The sequence below is a fragment of the Artemia sp. Qi Xiang Cuo genome, chromosome 17 (assembly GCF_049724085.1).
Source record: "Artemia sp. Qi Xiang Cuo chromosome 17, ASM4972408v1, whole genome shotgun sequence".
Taxonomy (NCBI): domain Eukaryota; kingdom Metazoa; phylum Arthropoda; class Branchiopoda; order Anostraca; family Artemiidae; genus Artemia; species Artemia sp. Qi Xiang Cuo.
Genome location: NC_142810.1, coordinates 28,487,036 through 28,501,952, shown reverse-complemented (window position 1 = coordinate 28,501,952; position 14,917 = coordinate 28,487,036). Strand labels below are relative to the sequence as shown.

The 14,917-nt window shown below is 34.8% G+C and overlaps 1 protein-coding gene across 2 annotated transcripts in view; it reads left to right on the top strand.

The window, feature by feature from the left end:
• Positions 1-13,625, top strand: part of SERCA (ATPase sarcoplasmic/endoplasmic reticulum Ca2+ transporting SERCA) — a 98,795-nt gene extending 85,170 nt beyond the window's left edge. The window contains exon 18 of one of the 2 annotated variants that reach the window (XM_089103667.1): positions 13,376-13,625. In XM_089103667.1, coding sequence (XP_088959793.1) covers positions 13,376-13,404 — 29 coding nt within the window. In that variant the 3' untranslated portion in view covers positions 13,405-13,625. Of the gene's footprint in view, positions 1-3,425; positions 3,676-13,375 lie in introns of those variants that run through there. The other variant, XM_089103668.1, reaches the window with a different exon arrangement.
• Positions 13,626-14,917: the final 1,292 nt, after the last annotated feature.

Here is a 14,917-nt window from a genome sequence, read left to right as displayed (position 1 = left end):
GTAGTGTAATTTACTTAATTAACCCAAGCTTGCGTTAATAAAACTTGCTCCTAACGCAAGTTTATCAGATCAACCTATTTTGCGCTCCCCCCCCCCCCAAAAAAAAATTCCTGGATCCGCCCCTGGTTTCTTTTCGTAAGATTTGGTAAAATGGCCACTGAATTGTGGAAAGGGTCTTTTACCAGCACAAAAAAAGTCATGGACAAACCTGTCATTGACAATGTAACCATTCTCCAGCGTTTTAAGGTGGAGAGGGGCATCTCTCCCCGTTGTTACACTACTATTGTCCAATTAAGAATATTAATTTCTGTATACACCTTTGTTCAAGTTTGGCAGCTTTACCATACGTTCTCCAGATTGCTATTCCTTTATGTGTTCCTGAAATGGTATGCCTTTATAGTTGTATCGTCTGTTTTGTCTTATCAAGGTAATGTACTAACCCTTTGATTATGCATGATTAACTAAGGTTAATTAATAGAAAGGGTCTCATTTCGTAATTATGTATTAACTGAAGAAAGGTTTCAAAACAAATTGCATTCGATTCATGGAAGGAGAGTGCAGGGTTTAGTCACCAGTCTTTTCAGTGCTGAGAGACTTCTGAAAGTTGCAGTTTTTTTGCAGGTTGGACTTTAACTGAGAATTGCATTAGAGACTGAATTTTGTTATTTTGTTTTAAATCTCGACCGATTCCTCTCCTGTCTTAACCAAAATTTCAGACTGTGGGGGTATTGCGATCTCTTAGCTGGATAATGTTTTTAGAAGTAAATCTACTTTTCAAAATAAACAATTTGTATGGTTGCATTTTTTGACGCTTTTAATGAGAGATAGTATGTGAAATAGTAACATTGGAATGTTTCTAACAGAAAAAACTTGATGCAAATCAATTTGAATCTCATCCAGTTTCAACGAAGTCTACATAAAACAAGTAAGTTTTCATGCTCTGAAAAACATGTGTTATAATGTAGTAAAGAAAAAAAGAGTGCAATATTAGAAAATAAAAATAAACTATCCACTACAAATTTTAAAGGTTGATGCTATATACTCATATAATTGTCAATTTCGAAGGTGATTATGGAGAAAAGAAACGAGTAGAATAATATACAGAATATCCAGTGGCGTCACTGATTATTTTTTGGGGAGGGGAAAAATTAGTTAAGTTAATTTAGGCTAAAGCTTTGGGATGATTTTTCTTCTTCTGTAATCTTCAAATCCTAGGTTTTCTTAGCTTTGACGTTATTTATATCTTGATAAGCTTAATACCTTGAATCCTTAAAGTAAATCTTGTCCAAATTGTTGCATTCGTGTTGTTCCTCTGACGACTACAATATATATTGTAGGAATACACCAGTAACTCGAAACAATCCAAAATGAAAGTTGTGGCTTAATAGGATCCGTTATTTATCAAAAATTGTTTTCTTTTTTCGAATTTTGATAACTTCGCTTTCCTCCTAGTTGTATTTTGAAATTATACTTGGTAAATTCCTTTTGGCTCTTAAACCAGTATTTCTTTGTTCCTTACTCCTAGAAAGCATTTGTCTCCTGTTTTTTATCATTTAACTAAGCAATGGAGTGTAAAATGGTAGGGTTGTGGAACCAGTTAGTTCAACGGTAAAGGCGCTTTAATTAAAGCCCCAACTACAAGTAAAACAGATACTTATAAACTTTAAAATGAAACAATATTGGAGTGGGTTGGAAAATATGAATAAATTAAGTTTGTTTATGTTACAATTCACCCTTCTTAACACAGTAAGTAGTCGAGAAAGTAGTACAGTTATTAAAGTGGGTAGTTTAAATGAAAAGACATTAGCAAATTTCAAATGCAATGTTACGGCCTTAATACCTGTCAAATTTTGAGTTATTATGTGTATATTACAAAAAAAATCAGCTTGTTAATGTAAAAGGGGTCATATGCATAGCTTGAGATTTCAGGAAGCGTCTTTTAAATATTGGGTGAGTGTTGTTCTTCTTGAAATATGTTACTATTTTTCTTATTTTTTTCTATCTGATGGAAGTAGTTTGTGCTCCTGTAATATTTTACCCTGCCCCTTGTTTTTACTTTTGTTTGTGGTTTTTCAACAACCAAAGTAATTAATGCGTGAAATATAAGTCCTGATTTCTGGTCTGCAACTAATGTTTTCTTCCCACAACGTTAAAGTTTCATAATCAAATGCTTGTTTTAATTGACGTTATTATCCACTTTCTCTTGAAGGTCTTCGTTAGTTCAAATCACAGTTTATAGAATTAGCAGAATGATCATACCGTATCTCACCCATTATAAAAAGCCGGACCAAGGTGCGAGTGCTCCAGAGAACGTTTTTGCAGATATAAACATAAGCGGCATTAGATCTTTTCACGGGTAGACAAGTCAGATTTCTCTTGGACACGAAACAAGTGGAAACCCGCTATTACGAATAATGCACTTTGTAACCATTTCTCATTGATTGACGGAAACAGACTAACCCGCTAATGTAGAAATAAATGGGAGGAGCTTTTTGTTCGTACCGAGAATGAAGACCAGAAATGATCTGCGATAAACTTACTGGATAATTCTATAAACTGTGGTTCAAATATTATCTGGATTTAAAACATATACTGAAATTTAACTTATAATTTTTAATATACAATTGCTAAGAACTTAGATTTTACTATGAACCTGTCTTGATTTTTAACTACCAATTTGTTACATGAAATCCTGAAATAAAATCCCTCAAGTAACCCTTTGAGAGTTTTTGAAAAACCACACTTTTAATACCAAACCTGTTGATGAATTAAACGTATACAGAAGGTTTGTCCTAATCAAAGGATTCTGGGACACTATTTCCCATTATTTGACCCTAAAAAATTTTCGGTACTCTTCTATTAGCTGGACTCTTTTTATATCTCAAACTCGAGCGCGTTGAAAAACCCGTTTTTTAACGGGACGATACAAGACACAGCTGTAGTGTATAGCGTGATTTAATTGTGTGTACGATATTTAAAGTGTTTTTTTGGGGGGGGGGGGGGAGGTACCTTGGTTAAGTTACGTATTTAATATATGCTTTGCCCCCCCCCTAATTTGCAAATATATAGCCCAAATTTGTTTCTAAAATATTATATAGTCATCCTATTTTATTTCATTATCATTAACCAAACTAGCATTATATAAAAGAGTCCAGCTAATGGAAGAGTACCGAATTTTCTCTATTCGATCAGACTAAAAGTCATAAGCTAAAGGAGCACCAATCCCCAAATAGAAAAAATCGAGTCACATAAATCGTTTTCTATTCCCTCTCCTCATCTTTCTCTCTTTTTCTATATATATATATATATATATATATATATATATATATATATATATATATATATATATATATATATAATCTATGCATACATATATCATACCCCTGATTATATACCCTGAACATTAACACCCTTTCTTTTCACAGACTTTTCTTTCATCAAGTAAACCCCTCGTGCCTCTGCCCAATTTTGGCGTGTTTGAATTCTGCTCATATTGGTTATGTGCTCAGTGAACCCAATTTTTAACCCTGCACAAGTTTCCATCCAAGACTTAACATAGTATGAGCCAGAGTGGTTTTATTTTTGTTAGAGGATAATTGCTCGAATTCTATTTGAGTTGTACATACTCGTATTGTAGCGAAATTGTGGTATGAAATATATTACCAATTTGGTTTACCTTTCCTTTTTACCCTACCTGATTCAGACAAGGATACCCAATATAAGTATATGCATGATTTCTACCGAAGTATATTTATTACGCTTTTTGTTCTTGCCTGTTGTGATGTCCTTGATATACGCTTCTAAGTTATAACTTTTTATCTGGACTATTGACCCAAGACGAGATAAGAATAAAGTGAACCAAATTCGAAAAAGTAACTTTTCATTAATTGATTCCTGATGCCGATTTGCTATATTTACAATGAATATTATAATTTTCTGGTAAAAACTGAGAACAAAAAGCAAAGGCTAGTGGATATGTCTCATTACTGCTCTGAAAGAACTATCAGATACTTATAGACCCCAATGTCATCTGCTAGAACAGCAGTACATATATTAGAATATAATTCATCAATCTACTCATAAATGTTAGACTTGAGCAATATTAGAGCATCAGCGCCTTAAAAATTATTAAACGAATTTGGTCTACTTTGTTACTAAGCCCTTCTAAACTTAAGGTCACCGAACTTTATGTGTAAAGGTATTTGGAGTTGACATATGTCCACGCAGGTATATTATCACGATGCTACTTAGATGGAATCTTTCAAATACACCAAAAAGCTATGGCATTATACCAACTGTTACAAAAAAAAACGCAAAGCCAATATTGGAAAGATTTATGGTCCTGGAAAGATCCAAAAACAGTACTTGTTTCGTTTTTTTTCTCTCCTACAACAAATTTGTCTATTTATGGCTGGCACGCAGAAATTCATCGTTTTCTTTGTATTTTGATATTATATATTTTCAAGCCAGCCAAAAAAAAAAAAAAATATATATCAAAAGACTGTAACGCTTGATCGAGAGAGGTTGTGAGTCGAATGTATCTTAGTTTAGAGGTATTTGACTTACAGTAGATGAAGAATTGTGTACAGTAACCCGAGTAAAATTTATTAATTCATTTTAGAGCCAGAAAACTAAAAGAAAATAAAAATAATTAGTGGAATTAAAGGTATTTGGCATTAATTCTTACAATTTTTGACTTTTATTGAATTTTATTTATCTTTTAATTTATTTATTTTTCATTGTTTTTTTTTTCACACTCACATTGACTTTCCGCGTTTGATTTTATTGGTTTTTTCTTCGGCACTCTTATTGATTATATCTTCTCGTTTCGCACTGAAGAAGAGGGGCGTTTGTCCCTTCAAAATGTTCGCTTTGTTGTGTTTTGTCAGTTTTTTCATTTGGCCTTTAAAAACCCCAATTTTTCTCGTTTTTCTTTCTTTATATTAAAAAACCTGGTAGTTATTTAAGGATAAAACTTTTACAACGCCAACATTATTATTAAATCGCGTTTATTTTTTATTATTTAAAAAAAAAAAAAAAAAAAAAAAAAAAAAAAACACCGCTTCCGATTGTTATGAGGTATCAATTTCAATGACGGATCTTTCGAGGTTAGAGGATCGTAACTTCTTTCCCTATTTACATATAACTACCTAGCGGTCATCGACACTACTTTCAGCACACTTACTTTACTTAAACTTTTTCGCATGCTGGCCAACGGTCTGCGTTGCGTAGGTACTGATCTCCTGATTCAATGCCTTCGGCCGGGAGTGCAATGCGGGGTTGTAGGCATAATCCGATGCTTCCCGTGTTTCCCCCCAGATTTCTTCAGGTACCCATTTAGAGCTGGGTCAATACTGGCTGAGCTTACAGGGTCACAACATTGAAGTCCGTTTCAAACCAAATAACCAGGGACACCAGGACTCCAACTCCTGACCTCAGGATTTCAAGTCGCTTTCAGCACAGGAATAGAAAAATGATTTCTTGATTCATGATGTTTTAGAATGGAACAAGAGCCAAAATTAGCAAAAATTTGACGTCTATTCATTTGTCAGGGTGTTTGTTTTCACAGTTGGAGAAAGTTGGGAAGAATAGGAAGATAAGTCTGCAAACCAAGATTAGAATATTGGAAGCTACAGTGATGACAGTGGTCAAATATTGCTCTGAAGCATGAGTGCTGCAAAAAACGGATTAAGATTTTCTAGATGTTTTCCAGGGAAATTGCCTACGCATTGTTTTGCGTACCCGGCTGACTGACTGTATTTCAAACAGTAGGCTGTACGAAAAGTGCGGTTCAACCCCGCTTTCTAGGGCCATAATGAGAGATAGGTTGAGATGGCTTGGGCACCTTCTGCGAACGAAAGATGACAGATTGCCAAAGATCGTCCTTTTTGGTCAACCGTCTAGTGCTAAACGGAAATCAGGATATATATTATATATATATAAAGGAGGGAACCTCCTCACCCCTAAAAGGGGGAGTCACGGTCTTGATGAAAGTGCCACAATGAGATTCAGTTTGTTTTATGATCCTACAGGAGAAATTTCAAACCCCTTAAAAAATAAGAAAATTTTGCATTTTACCCGAGAAGCATGGTCATGCACGTGTGTTTGTTTTTTGCTTCTTTTTCTGTCCAGGGTTGATCGCGCCGAATCAGTCGTCAATGAATTTCAGAATAGAGGTCATTTGCTCGGAGTGCCCTTTTTAGGTAGCAACAGAGCTCTGGCAACAGAAAAATAGTAATTCCTACTATTCTATGGTACAAAATCGGCCCGAAGAGGGTCAAAACGCTATAGCATAGGAGACATATTGAATAGGTTTATGATGGTTAAAATCAAGTGGTTGTCTTAGAATTATCGATCGAAAACTTTAAGACAGCCACTTAACCTATTTCATGTCTCCTACGTCCAACGCTCTCAATACCACGCATAGCGTGTTCATCCTTAAACAATACAAAATGAATGGTGAACATAGACGATTACTTTTAAGCTTCATTTGACTGGGCTGGCTCGTTTGAAGCTTTAGTAATTTTCAGACAGTTGTATCTTTAGGGACGATGCCAGTGGATGTTTCTTTAGAGGGGAGGGGGAGTGCCTGAAGTGTAAAAGTACATTTCATTGTTTGATAATGATTCTATTCTTCTTAAGCCTTAGTAGCATATTTTTTCTCTGTAAAAACACTGATTCCTACAAATTCACAAAGTATATTCAATTGGAAATTCATTAAATAAAGAAATTGCTGCTGGCATGGGAGTTGAACCCAATAATCCCTGGTGGCTAGCCAGAGCTCCTATCCCTAGGCCAACAGACTCACCAGACGATCTTTTCAAAGCTTCTTATTCTAGACTTTACATTTACAAACAAATCAAATAACTTCAAGTAGGCTAATAATTAAACGCATAATTTTTATTTACGGTATAGAAATACTCGTATATATATAAGCTTCATTGGTTTCTGAAAGGTTGTGATTGGTTTCAGCGATTAGGTCTTTGAAACTGTTTAGACTTTTGACCCCCCTCCCCTTTTTGAAAATAAGGTTTAAAGTACGGAGCTTAAAAATCTGAACAGATATAGTTAATCATATTTCTTTCACAAGATTTCTCACTTGTGGCTACTTAAAATAAAGTAAAATCGGAGGAATAGTGTTATTCTGGAAACTTCTTTACTTAATGACCTCTTTAAAACGTATTATTTTTTTAAGATACAGTACTTGTAGTAATGATGCGGATGAAACAATAACATGAAAGAATGTCAGAACAATAGCGCAAGATAATGCGTATATTTCGGGCTGAAGGTTAAATAATTTTCTGAAGTTTAAATGGAAGAAGTGTTAGTGTATCCAGCGCATGTTCTATTTTCCAAAAGTAAATTTCAGTTGTTTTTTTTTATATTGAAAATTTTCTGTGGGTATTTTTGAATCATTCTAATTAAAAAACTAGAAATATATTCAAAATTTTTAGAAATCTCATTTTTCAAACGTATTTTAACATCATGCTTATTCCATTTCCTTTGCACACTGTTCCATTTTGAAAACTTATGTTCTGAATGAATATGGGAAAGTAGGTTGAACCAATCGATAGATATTGCTAAGAATAAAATGTAAACCATAAAAATCAGGTTGACGAGAAAAAAAAATAATATGACGCTCTTCGAAATATCGAAGTCGCATTGCATTTTGAATTATCTACCTTATTAAATTATCACTAGTCTCTAGTCGCTAAATTTCTAAGAAGATTAGCTATTTCGTGCTTCAATAGGGAGTATGTAGTGTGCAGAACCAATAGCGGTCCTTGAAGCCTAAAGCAAAGAAAATACGAAACTGAATAGAAGTTAAATTGGAAGGGAAATTACTTAAAAACTAACAGCGCCTCTGAAAGTTTAGCGTCGCTCAGTAGAACGAGAACAGTTTTAAACAACCTTAAATCCAGTTAATTTAGAAACAAATTTATTTGCATTAAATTCCAAAAGTGGAATAAGGTAAAGTAAAAAATTATGCTCGAAATATTGCTCATCGTTCTAAGTGTATGTTCATTTTTTTCTTTGGCAAAGTGTACTCCTAAAGTACAACAAAAGTTTTTCAATGCGATGGTTAGTTTCTTCTAAATTGACTTGCAAAACCTGTATTAGTAAATATATCATCTGTACATATAAATTAAAAATAATATTCTTACTTTAGGCTATTAATTAAGCATAAATTAAGATTGCACTGGGTAGCATTAGATGAAAGTGTTTTTGTTTTCCTGCAAGAGGGACTTGAGTTTCCTATATTATTAATTTTCATCTCATACTATTTTGTTTGAAGAGCAAGTGTTTAGTCAAGGACTCAAAGCGATCTTTCTATAAAGAAATATCGCTAGAAAACAGTTACCAGGATTCAACGAGCTAAAGAAGATTTGAACATGGAATCTAGAGAAGAAACAAGCGCTAAAAACGAATATCTGGTGGCACATTCAAAATTCCTTGCCCCAATGGCAAAAAGGCTGTATCTGCCGGAATAGGAAAAAAACAAAGATTGGGTATATTTCTATTCTGAGGAGCTTTTTTGAACATTTTGTCTGGTAGAATATTTCTGCATGAGTGGAATTTTAGATCCAATTCCACTAATGAGGGACTTCAAGAGTAGAGGGGGAGTATTATCTCTCCACTCTACTTTTCACATTTACCTTGCCTTCATTTGTACTTGCAAGCATTAAGAATTTATGAGTTCTTCAACTGATTGACATTAACATGAAAAAGCTATACTCTGTGCAATACTAAGTATTTTTGCAAGTTTTCTCCCCCCCCCCCCACCCTAACTCACCCGATGTGACCCAGATCCTTCCACGCTTGGACGCCCTCTTTGCGCTACACTTATGCACCCAGCGGAAATTTTACGTAAACGCTACCTAGTAATGCGATCTCATTGCCCGAACGTCAGTGTCATCACTGTGGATAATCAAAGATTTTAAAGACAACAAAGGACTGAATGAATGTCACAGACAAGAAGTATTTAATACTGACGTCCATTTGAAATAATTTTATGGTACCAATAATTTAGTGCTTCTGCTTGTCTGTCTTCAATTTCTTCCTTGAAATGTTTAAATAAAGGTTGCCTAGCTAAATCAGGGTTATTCAAATATTTATTATTACTGAAGAAGTTTAAAGAATTAATTTTAAATGTTATCTATATCATTTGAGTATATATTGGAAATTGTCCTGGTAAGTCCATCAAAGCTAGCTAGCTTTTTCAGGCCAAGGGCTTGGTTCTGAGTGTTTCACTAACTGTTATACTTTGAACTGGTTTCATATGCTCCTTAAATTTTTAAGCTTAGGGATTCTATGAAAACCTGAACTTCGAAGAGGAACGTTGCTTGTATGGGCGTGAAGTCTTTGTTATCGACTTCATGCCACTAGTTCGCCGAAAGACACTAGCTGAACATGAAACCGTCGAAATCTATGCCATGCGGCTGCTTAAAGCCGTGTTGAAAGGGATACCTGAAACAGCAAGTAGAATTCATACCATGGATGACAGGTATGACGGACTGTTTGATCATATTGATCCAAAAGGTGGCAGTATATCTCTGAAAGACTGCAGTGGGTGTCACCAATTACGTGACCGCTGCTCCTTATCGACGAGCTTAAAAATTAGAAACTGGACAAAGAATGTTACAAGTACATAGAGCAAAGCAAATTTGATGAACGCAATTTGTGAAACATGGGAAGCAAATGAATTTGACTGTATAAACAGCTTAAGTACTGCCGATATATTGCGTGTATAACGGTCTGAAGGATTTAAAGATAGGATGAGAGCTGTATGTTTAAGTCATTATGTTGATTCGCTCGGTTTCGAGGAATTTCTATATAGGACACATGAGGAAGCGGAAACCAGAATGGCTCTGCACGTAGCCTTTTGCTTCAAAAACAGCTTTGAAAGGGTGACTGTTTGTGCTTAATGATACTGATGTAGTTGTAATTCTGGTGGAACAATTCTCTCGTCTCCTTAACATTTTTCCTGGGCAGAATGTTGTGCCTCAACTCCTCGTGAAGTTTCCAAATTATTATGTCCTCATTGATCTTTTGTTCCAGAGAACCGAGAAGCAAATGTTGAACTCCCTGGCGTTCATTCACAGCATTTTGGCGTGTGACACAACGAGTTACTTTTTCTCTAAAGTAAAACGAACATTCTTAGCGTCCGCCAAAAATAGCGGTCTGTACATGGAGATTCAGTGTGCAATACAGAAGTTGAGAGATGAAACCTTCACGGAAGCCAGTATGTTCTCCTTCCAAGTTGTTGCAAGAAAGCTGATAATCAGCGCTTATGGAAGGGACCCTAATCAGTTTCCCCTCAGTGATTTACGAGTACACATGTACCTTCGGAAAAAGGGGCTGAAAGTGTTGCCTCCTACAGAGGGGGTGTTTGTGGGACATTGTAAGCATTCTTACAATCAACTTGCAATCTGGAATGCCTAATTGATTGCAAGACCAAGTCTGCCAAGCCCTTTGAGCTATGGATGGCAATTTTCTGGACAATATGTTGTTCCTGTTGTTTCGAGTGCTTCCTCGCTTCCGTTGGGGTATTCACAGCTCTTTTGTGAGTGTAGCAAAAAGTGCACCAAGAACTTTAAATGCCTTCCTTGATTTTGTGATGTTTTGTGTGCTTGTGCCGGAAAGTGTGATAATTCACCGGACGAAGTATAACATATGCGTAATTTGTGGTCATTTTCTTTAGATTCTTTTTATTTCTTTTTTTTTTCACCAAAAGCTCTATTTCAGCAGCTAATTTTATTTTGGACGTACTTCTGTCGAGGCTAGGATTCAATATCTGTGGACTTTAATTCATTCCAAGTGGCTTCTGTTTTGAAGTCACGAACGGAATGGAGTTGCAAAGGTGTTGTCACCTTCCTGTGCACCCCCAATTGCTCTGTTCTTTCCCCTTTTAACATAACTCTAATGTAAGTACAGGAAAGTTGGTTTCTTGTGTCACCACTTAGGTATGTTCTAATAATGTGTAGTTAGGAAGCTAGATCTGATTGTGTTCATTTTTTTTTCTTTTCTCTCTCGGTGCCTTATTCTGTTTCACGTTCCAAGTTCAAACCTCTCATCTAGGTCGAAAAACAGAAAATATAGCTGATTACGTCATCGATTTTGCAAATTAGGTGATAACTCCTTTGGCAAACAAAATTTTCGTTGCGCCCGCCTATATTCGTTTTCAGCAACCACTTCTGCTCCTGATAAATTACTCAAACCTTCTTTAGCTCGTTGAAGCCTGTGATGTTAGAATTTCGTTGGCCGGGTCCCTGACTATTTTATAAATAAATACAATTCTGCACCATGGAAAATATACAAAACAATTGCTCCACACCTTGAGGTCTGTATTTGACTAAAGTAGGGAATTACCATAAAGGCACCGAGATAAAAGTCTATATATTTCAGCATTACCAAAATGACCGCTGTGAAACATACGATGAGATGAATATTCATTGAATATATTTGCAAAATAAATCATAAATTAGATCATATAAAATATACGCATACTCAACGAAAATGAAAGTTTTAGATTTTGTGCATTAAGAAGGTATTGTTAATGACATATTTGTAGTTTCGAGAAGTCGGGAAAATATCTGAAGAATAGGAAGTTTGTTATCTTAGCATTGTTTTATAGTTTGTTTGTTTTTGTACTTCTTTAATCTTCATGGTCTCATCAACAATGATGATATGGCGCTAGTCCTGGTTATATTCTCAATTTATTTTCAGCTTTGATATACTTGTTGTCCAAACGAGTTGTTCAATCTCCTCTTAAATGCTCCAAGTGAGGGATTTTCAACGATTACCTCTGCTGGGAGGCTATTCCAGGTGGTGGTGGATTATATTATTGTCACACTTACGGAGAAAACCAAGATTACTTAAGAGCACAGTGCCAATTATGTATCTGTTTCCTAATTTATCGAGTTCAACACTGTTCAACTTTTAGTATTGATGATTGACCAATCAGAGGAAAGATTAAGGACATAATTTTTAAAATTAAAAAGGATGGATGCTCAAAACAGTAGTTTTCTACCAATAAAATCGAAGATAAATACATATCATTCATAAAATTTTTTTTGAATTGCCAACTATTTCTGTGGCATGGATCAGGCTTTAAAATAACATGGGAGTTAAGGGGATTTGATACCTTAAACTTATGGGATCAACCTATCTTGTCCATTACAAATGTTTTTGTTTGTGTGGCCAAACTGTTTGGAATGGGCTGGGTGGTCTTGTCATAACTTGTATAGCTTAGAAAAGAGATCTAAATGAACGAAAGAAAACTTAAATTTGACACCTATTTTCCCAGGAATCTTAGAAAAACCATTTCGATCGTTTTTTACCGGAGATGGAAATATTCAGTTTTGATGAAACCTACATTGATAAAAAGTGTGAATCTTGGTTTTCGATTAAACCGAGCAAAACTTCTTTTTATAGTTCTTTTTAAACTTCTTTTTAAAGGGCAGTCCCTAAATATGTTTTAGTAAACCTGCTAGGAAAATACCAAAAATCAAAAGAAAGAAATGCCAAAAGAAATGGCATTTGATCAGTTTAACAGCTTTGGGAGTTCCCTGTGGTGCTACCCACTTTGACTGAAAACCTTGTCGACACAGTTTCGATGTCTTTTCAATAGAATTTTGTTGTCAAACCACAAATTCTATAGCCTCCGAGGATAAATAGTTCACTGGGAGAATTCACTAATGGACCCTTCGTAATGTCAACAGATGTTGGGGCTCGCAAAAGGGTTTATAAGGTATCAAATCTTCTTAAGCGTTAAAAATCGATGGAACGCAAAAATTTATGCAATCCACTACACCCTGAGGACCTGTCCTATTAAAGAGAACTGGTTTGATCAAGTGGGATTAACAGACAGTTGGTCATTATTTTATACTTTGTATCACTAATGCACAATATTCTATCAAAATTATGCTATTACATAAATATTAATATGAAACACTCTAAGGAAATCATGTACATTGAAACACGTCAAATGAATAGTAAAAAAAAAAATATTTGAAGGCAATTCTTAGAGGAAATTTGCACGTAAAGTAATAAACATCTTTTATTAGTTTAAGTACAGATAATTTATTGATTTATTTCTAATATTGCTGTATTTCTTTTTTCTGTTTTCACAACCAATTTAGTTTTTGTTATTGCTGCTGCCGATTACTTTCAAATTTACTCTAAAACACCCCAAACACCATTTGGTTTAATAAATTATGCCAATATTCTCCCGAAGGTTTTGTAGCTTTCCGAGAGTAACTGAAAGTTAAATATGGAGCGCAGCTTGTCAAACATATCAGTTGGTAAACTTCTAACTTTCGAAAATGTACATTTTTGCTCGTGCTTGGTAGTCTAATAAACGTTCTATTTTTAGTTGGTGCTGAACTCAAAGAAAGGAAATAATAATAGGTTGGAGATCTACTCAATTCAACAGCTTATCCCTTAGCTATTAGTAATACCCCGGTAATATAGCCTGGTTTGAAGTAGATACACAAGTGTTTTTATATGATATGCATAAAGCAAAGAAGGTCCTGGATTATTGGGTTTCAGTTGGAAGCCATCAATGTGTATTATTGTTATAAAAAATGACATTCTTTCCGAATAAAGTTATTAAAATTTGTTAAGTGCGAATTACATTTCAGAAAGGTAAATAGAGTATCAGTGGATTTATTGGTCCGGAAGAACTTGTAATACGAACTGCTGTCACTATAACCAAAGGGAATAAAATATAAGAGGACGGTTTGCGTAGTAGCCATAAACCAAAAACTCCAAACGTAGAAAAATAAACATGCAAAAGTTTATTGTGTAAAATTTGCCTGTAATGGAAACCATAAATTGGTACATACTTTCATAAAATTCACATTGCCTTTCATAAAATCTTCATTGTAGTATGTACATGTACAGTACGTGAAATGTCCTTTTTATTTCTTTTTGAACCGCATGATTTTCCTTGCCTGTAATCTATTTTGAATCAGAAAGATTATCCATAAAAACAGTTACTGCGTATACTTGCTGTAATGTTTTCTTTATTCAATTACCTATAGCCCTAATTCGTCCAGAAAAAAGCACTGTTTGAGAACAAAAAAAAACAACAAAAAAACCTCAATTGAAAATTGATATGCTATGTCACAAGCTGTTAAGAGACAGTCTTTACACAAAACAAGGATAGTTTTTTGCATTAGGTTGAATCTATCATAGGCAGCGCGATAGTGCTGCCTAAGTAAAGAGCGATGTGGGCACAGTGTATTATTTATTATTATCATTTTTTTTTTAGACCAGGGCACTTTCAGGGAATGTTGAGGGGAGTGTTGAACTAAATCAAAACACGCTATGTGTATACGGGCTGTCCAAAGGGCGTAACTCAGGAATGACTGAGTATTTACATTTGGAACTTTCAGGAAATGATAAGGGAGATGATCAATTGACCAAAAACGTTACATTTTTGTGCAATAGTACTACTACAATTACAACCATTTCTACTGCTTCTACTACTACTACTACAACCACAGTACTACATTTAAAATATTGAGGGGGAATTAGAACTAAATCAGAAGACACTATGTGCATGTACATTGTCGAAAGAGCGCATCTCAAACATAGATTTGAGCAGGTCCGTCACGTATTGGGAGGAGGGGGGGGGCACCCCCTCCTTGTTTTTGATCAGTCGGTAAAAAACTTTGTTTGTTGCCTTGTTGCATTGTTTGCCTTTCATTCCATACAATCTAACGGTCTTATGTCAGTTTGAAATTCTTGGTCCACGAAATGTAATTAAAGAAATAGAAAAAGGTTTTTCAACTAAAGTAAGGAGCAAGTTTAAAACTTAAAATAAATTTAAATTACTTTGTATATAAGGGGGACTGCCCCCTTCTCAACACTTTGTTCATCAAACAAAAGTTTTTTAGTGCTTTGAATTTTT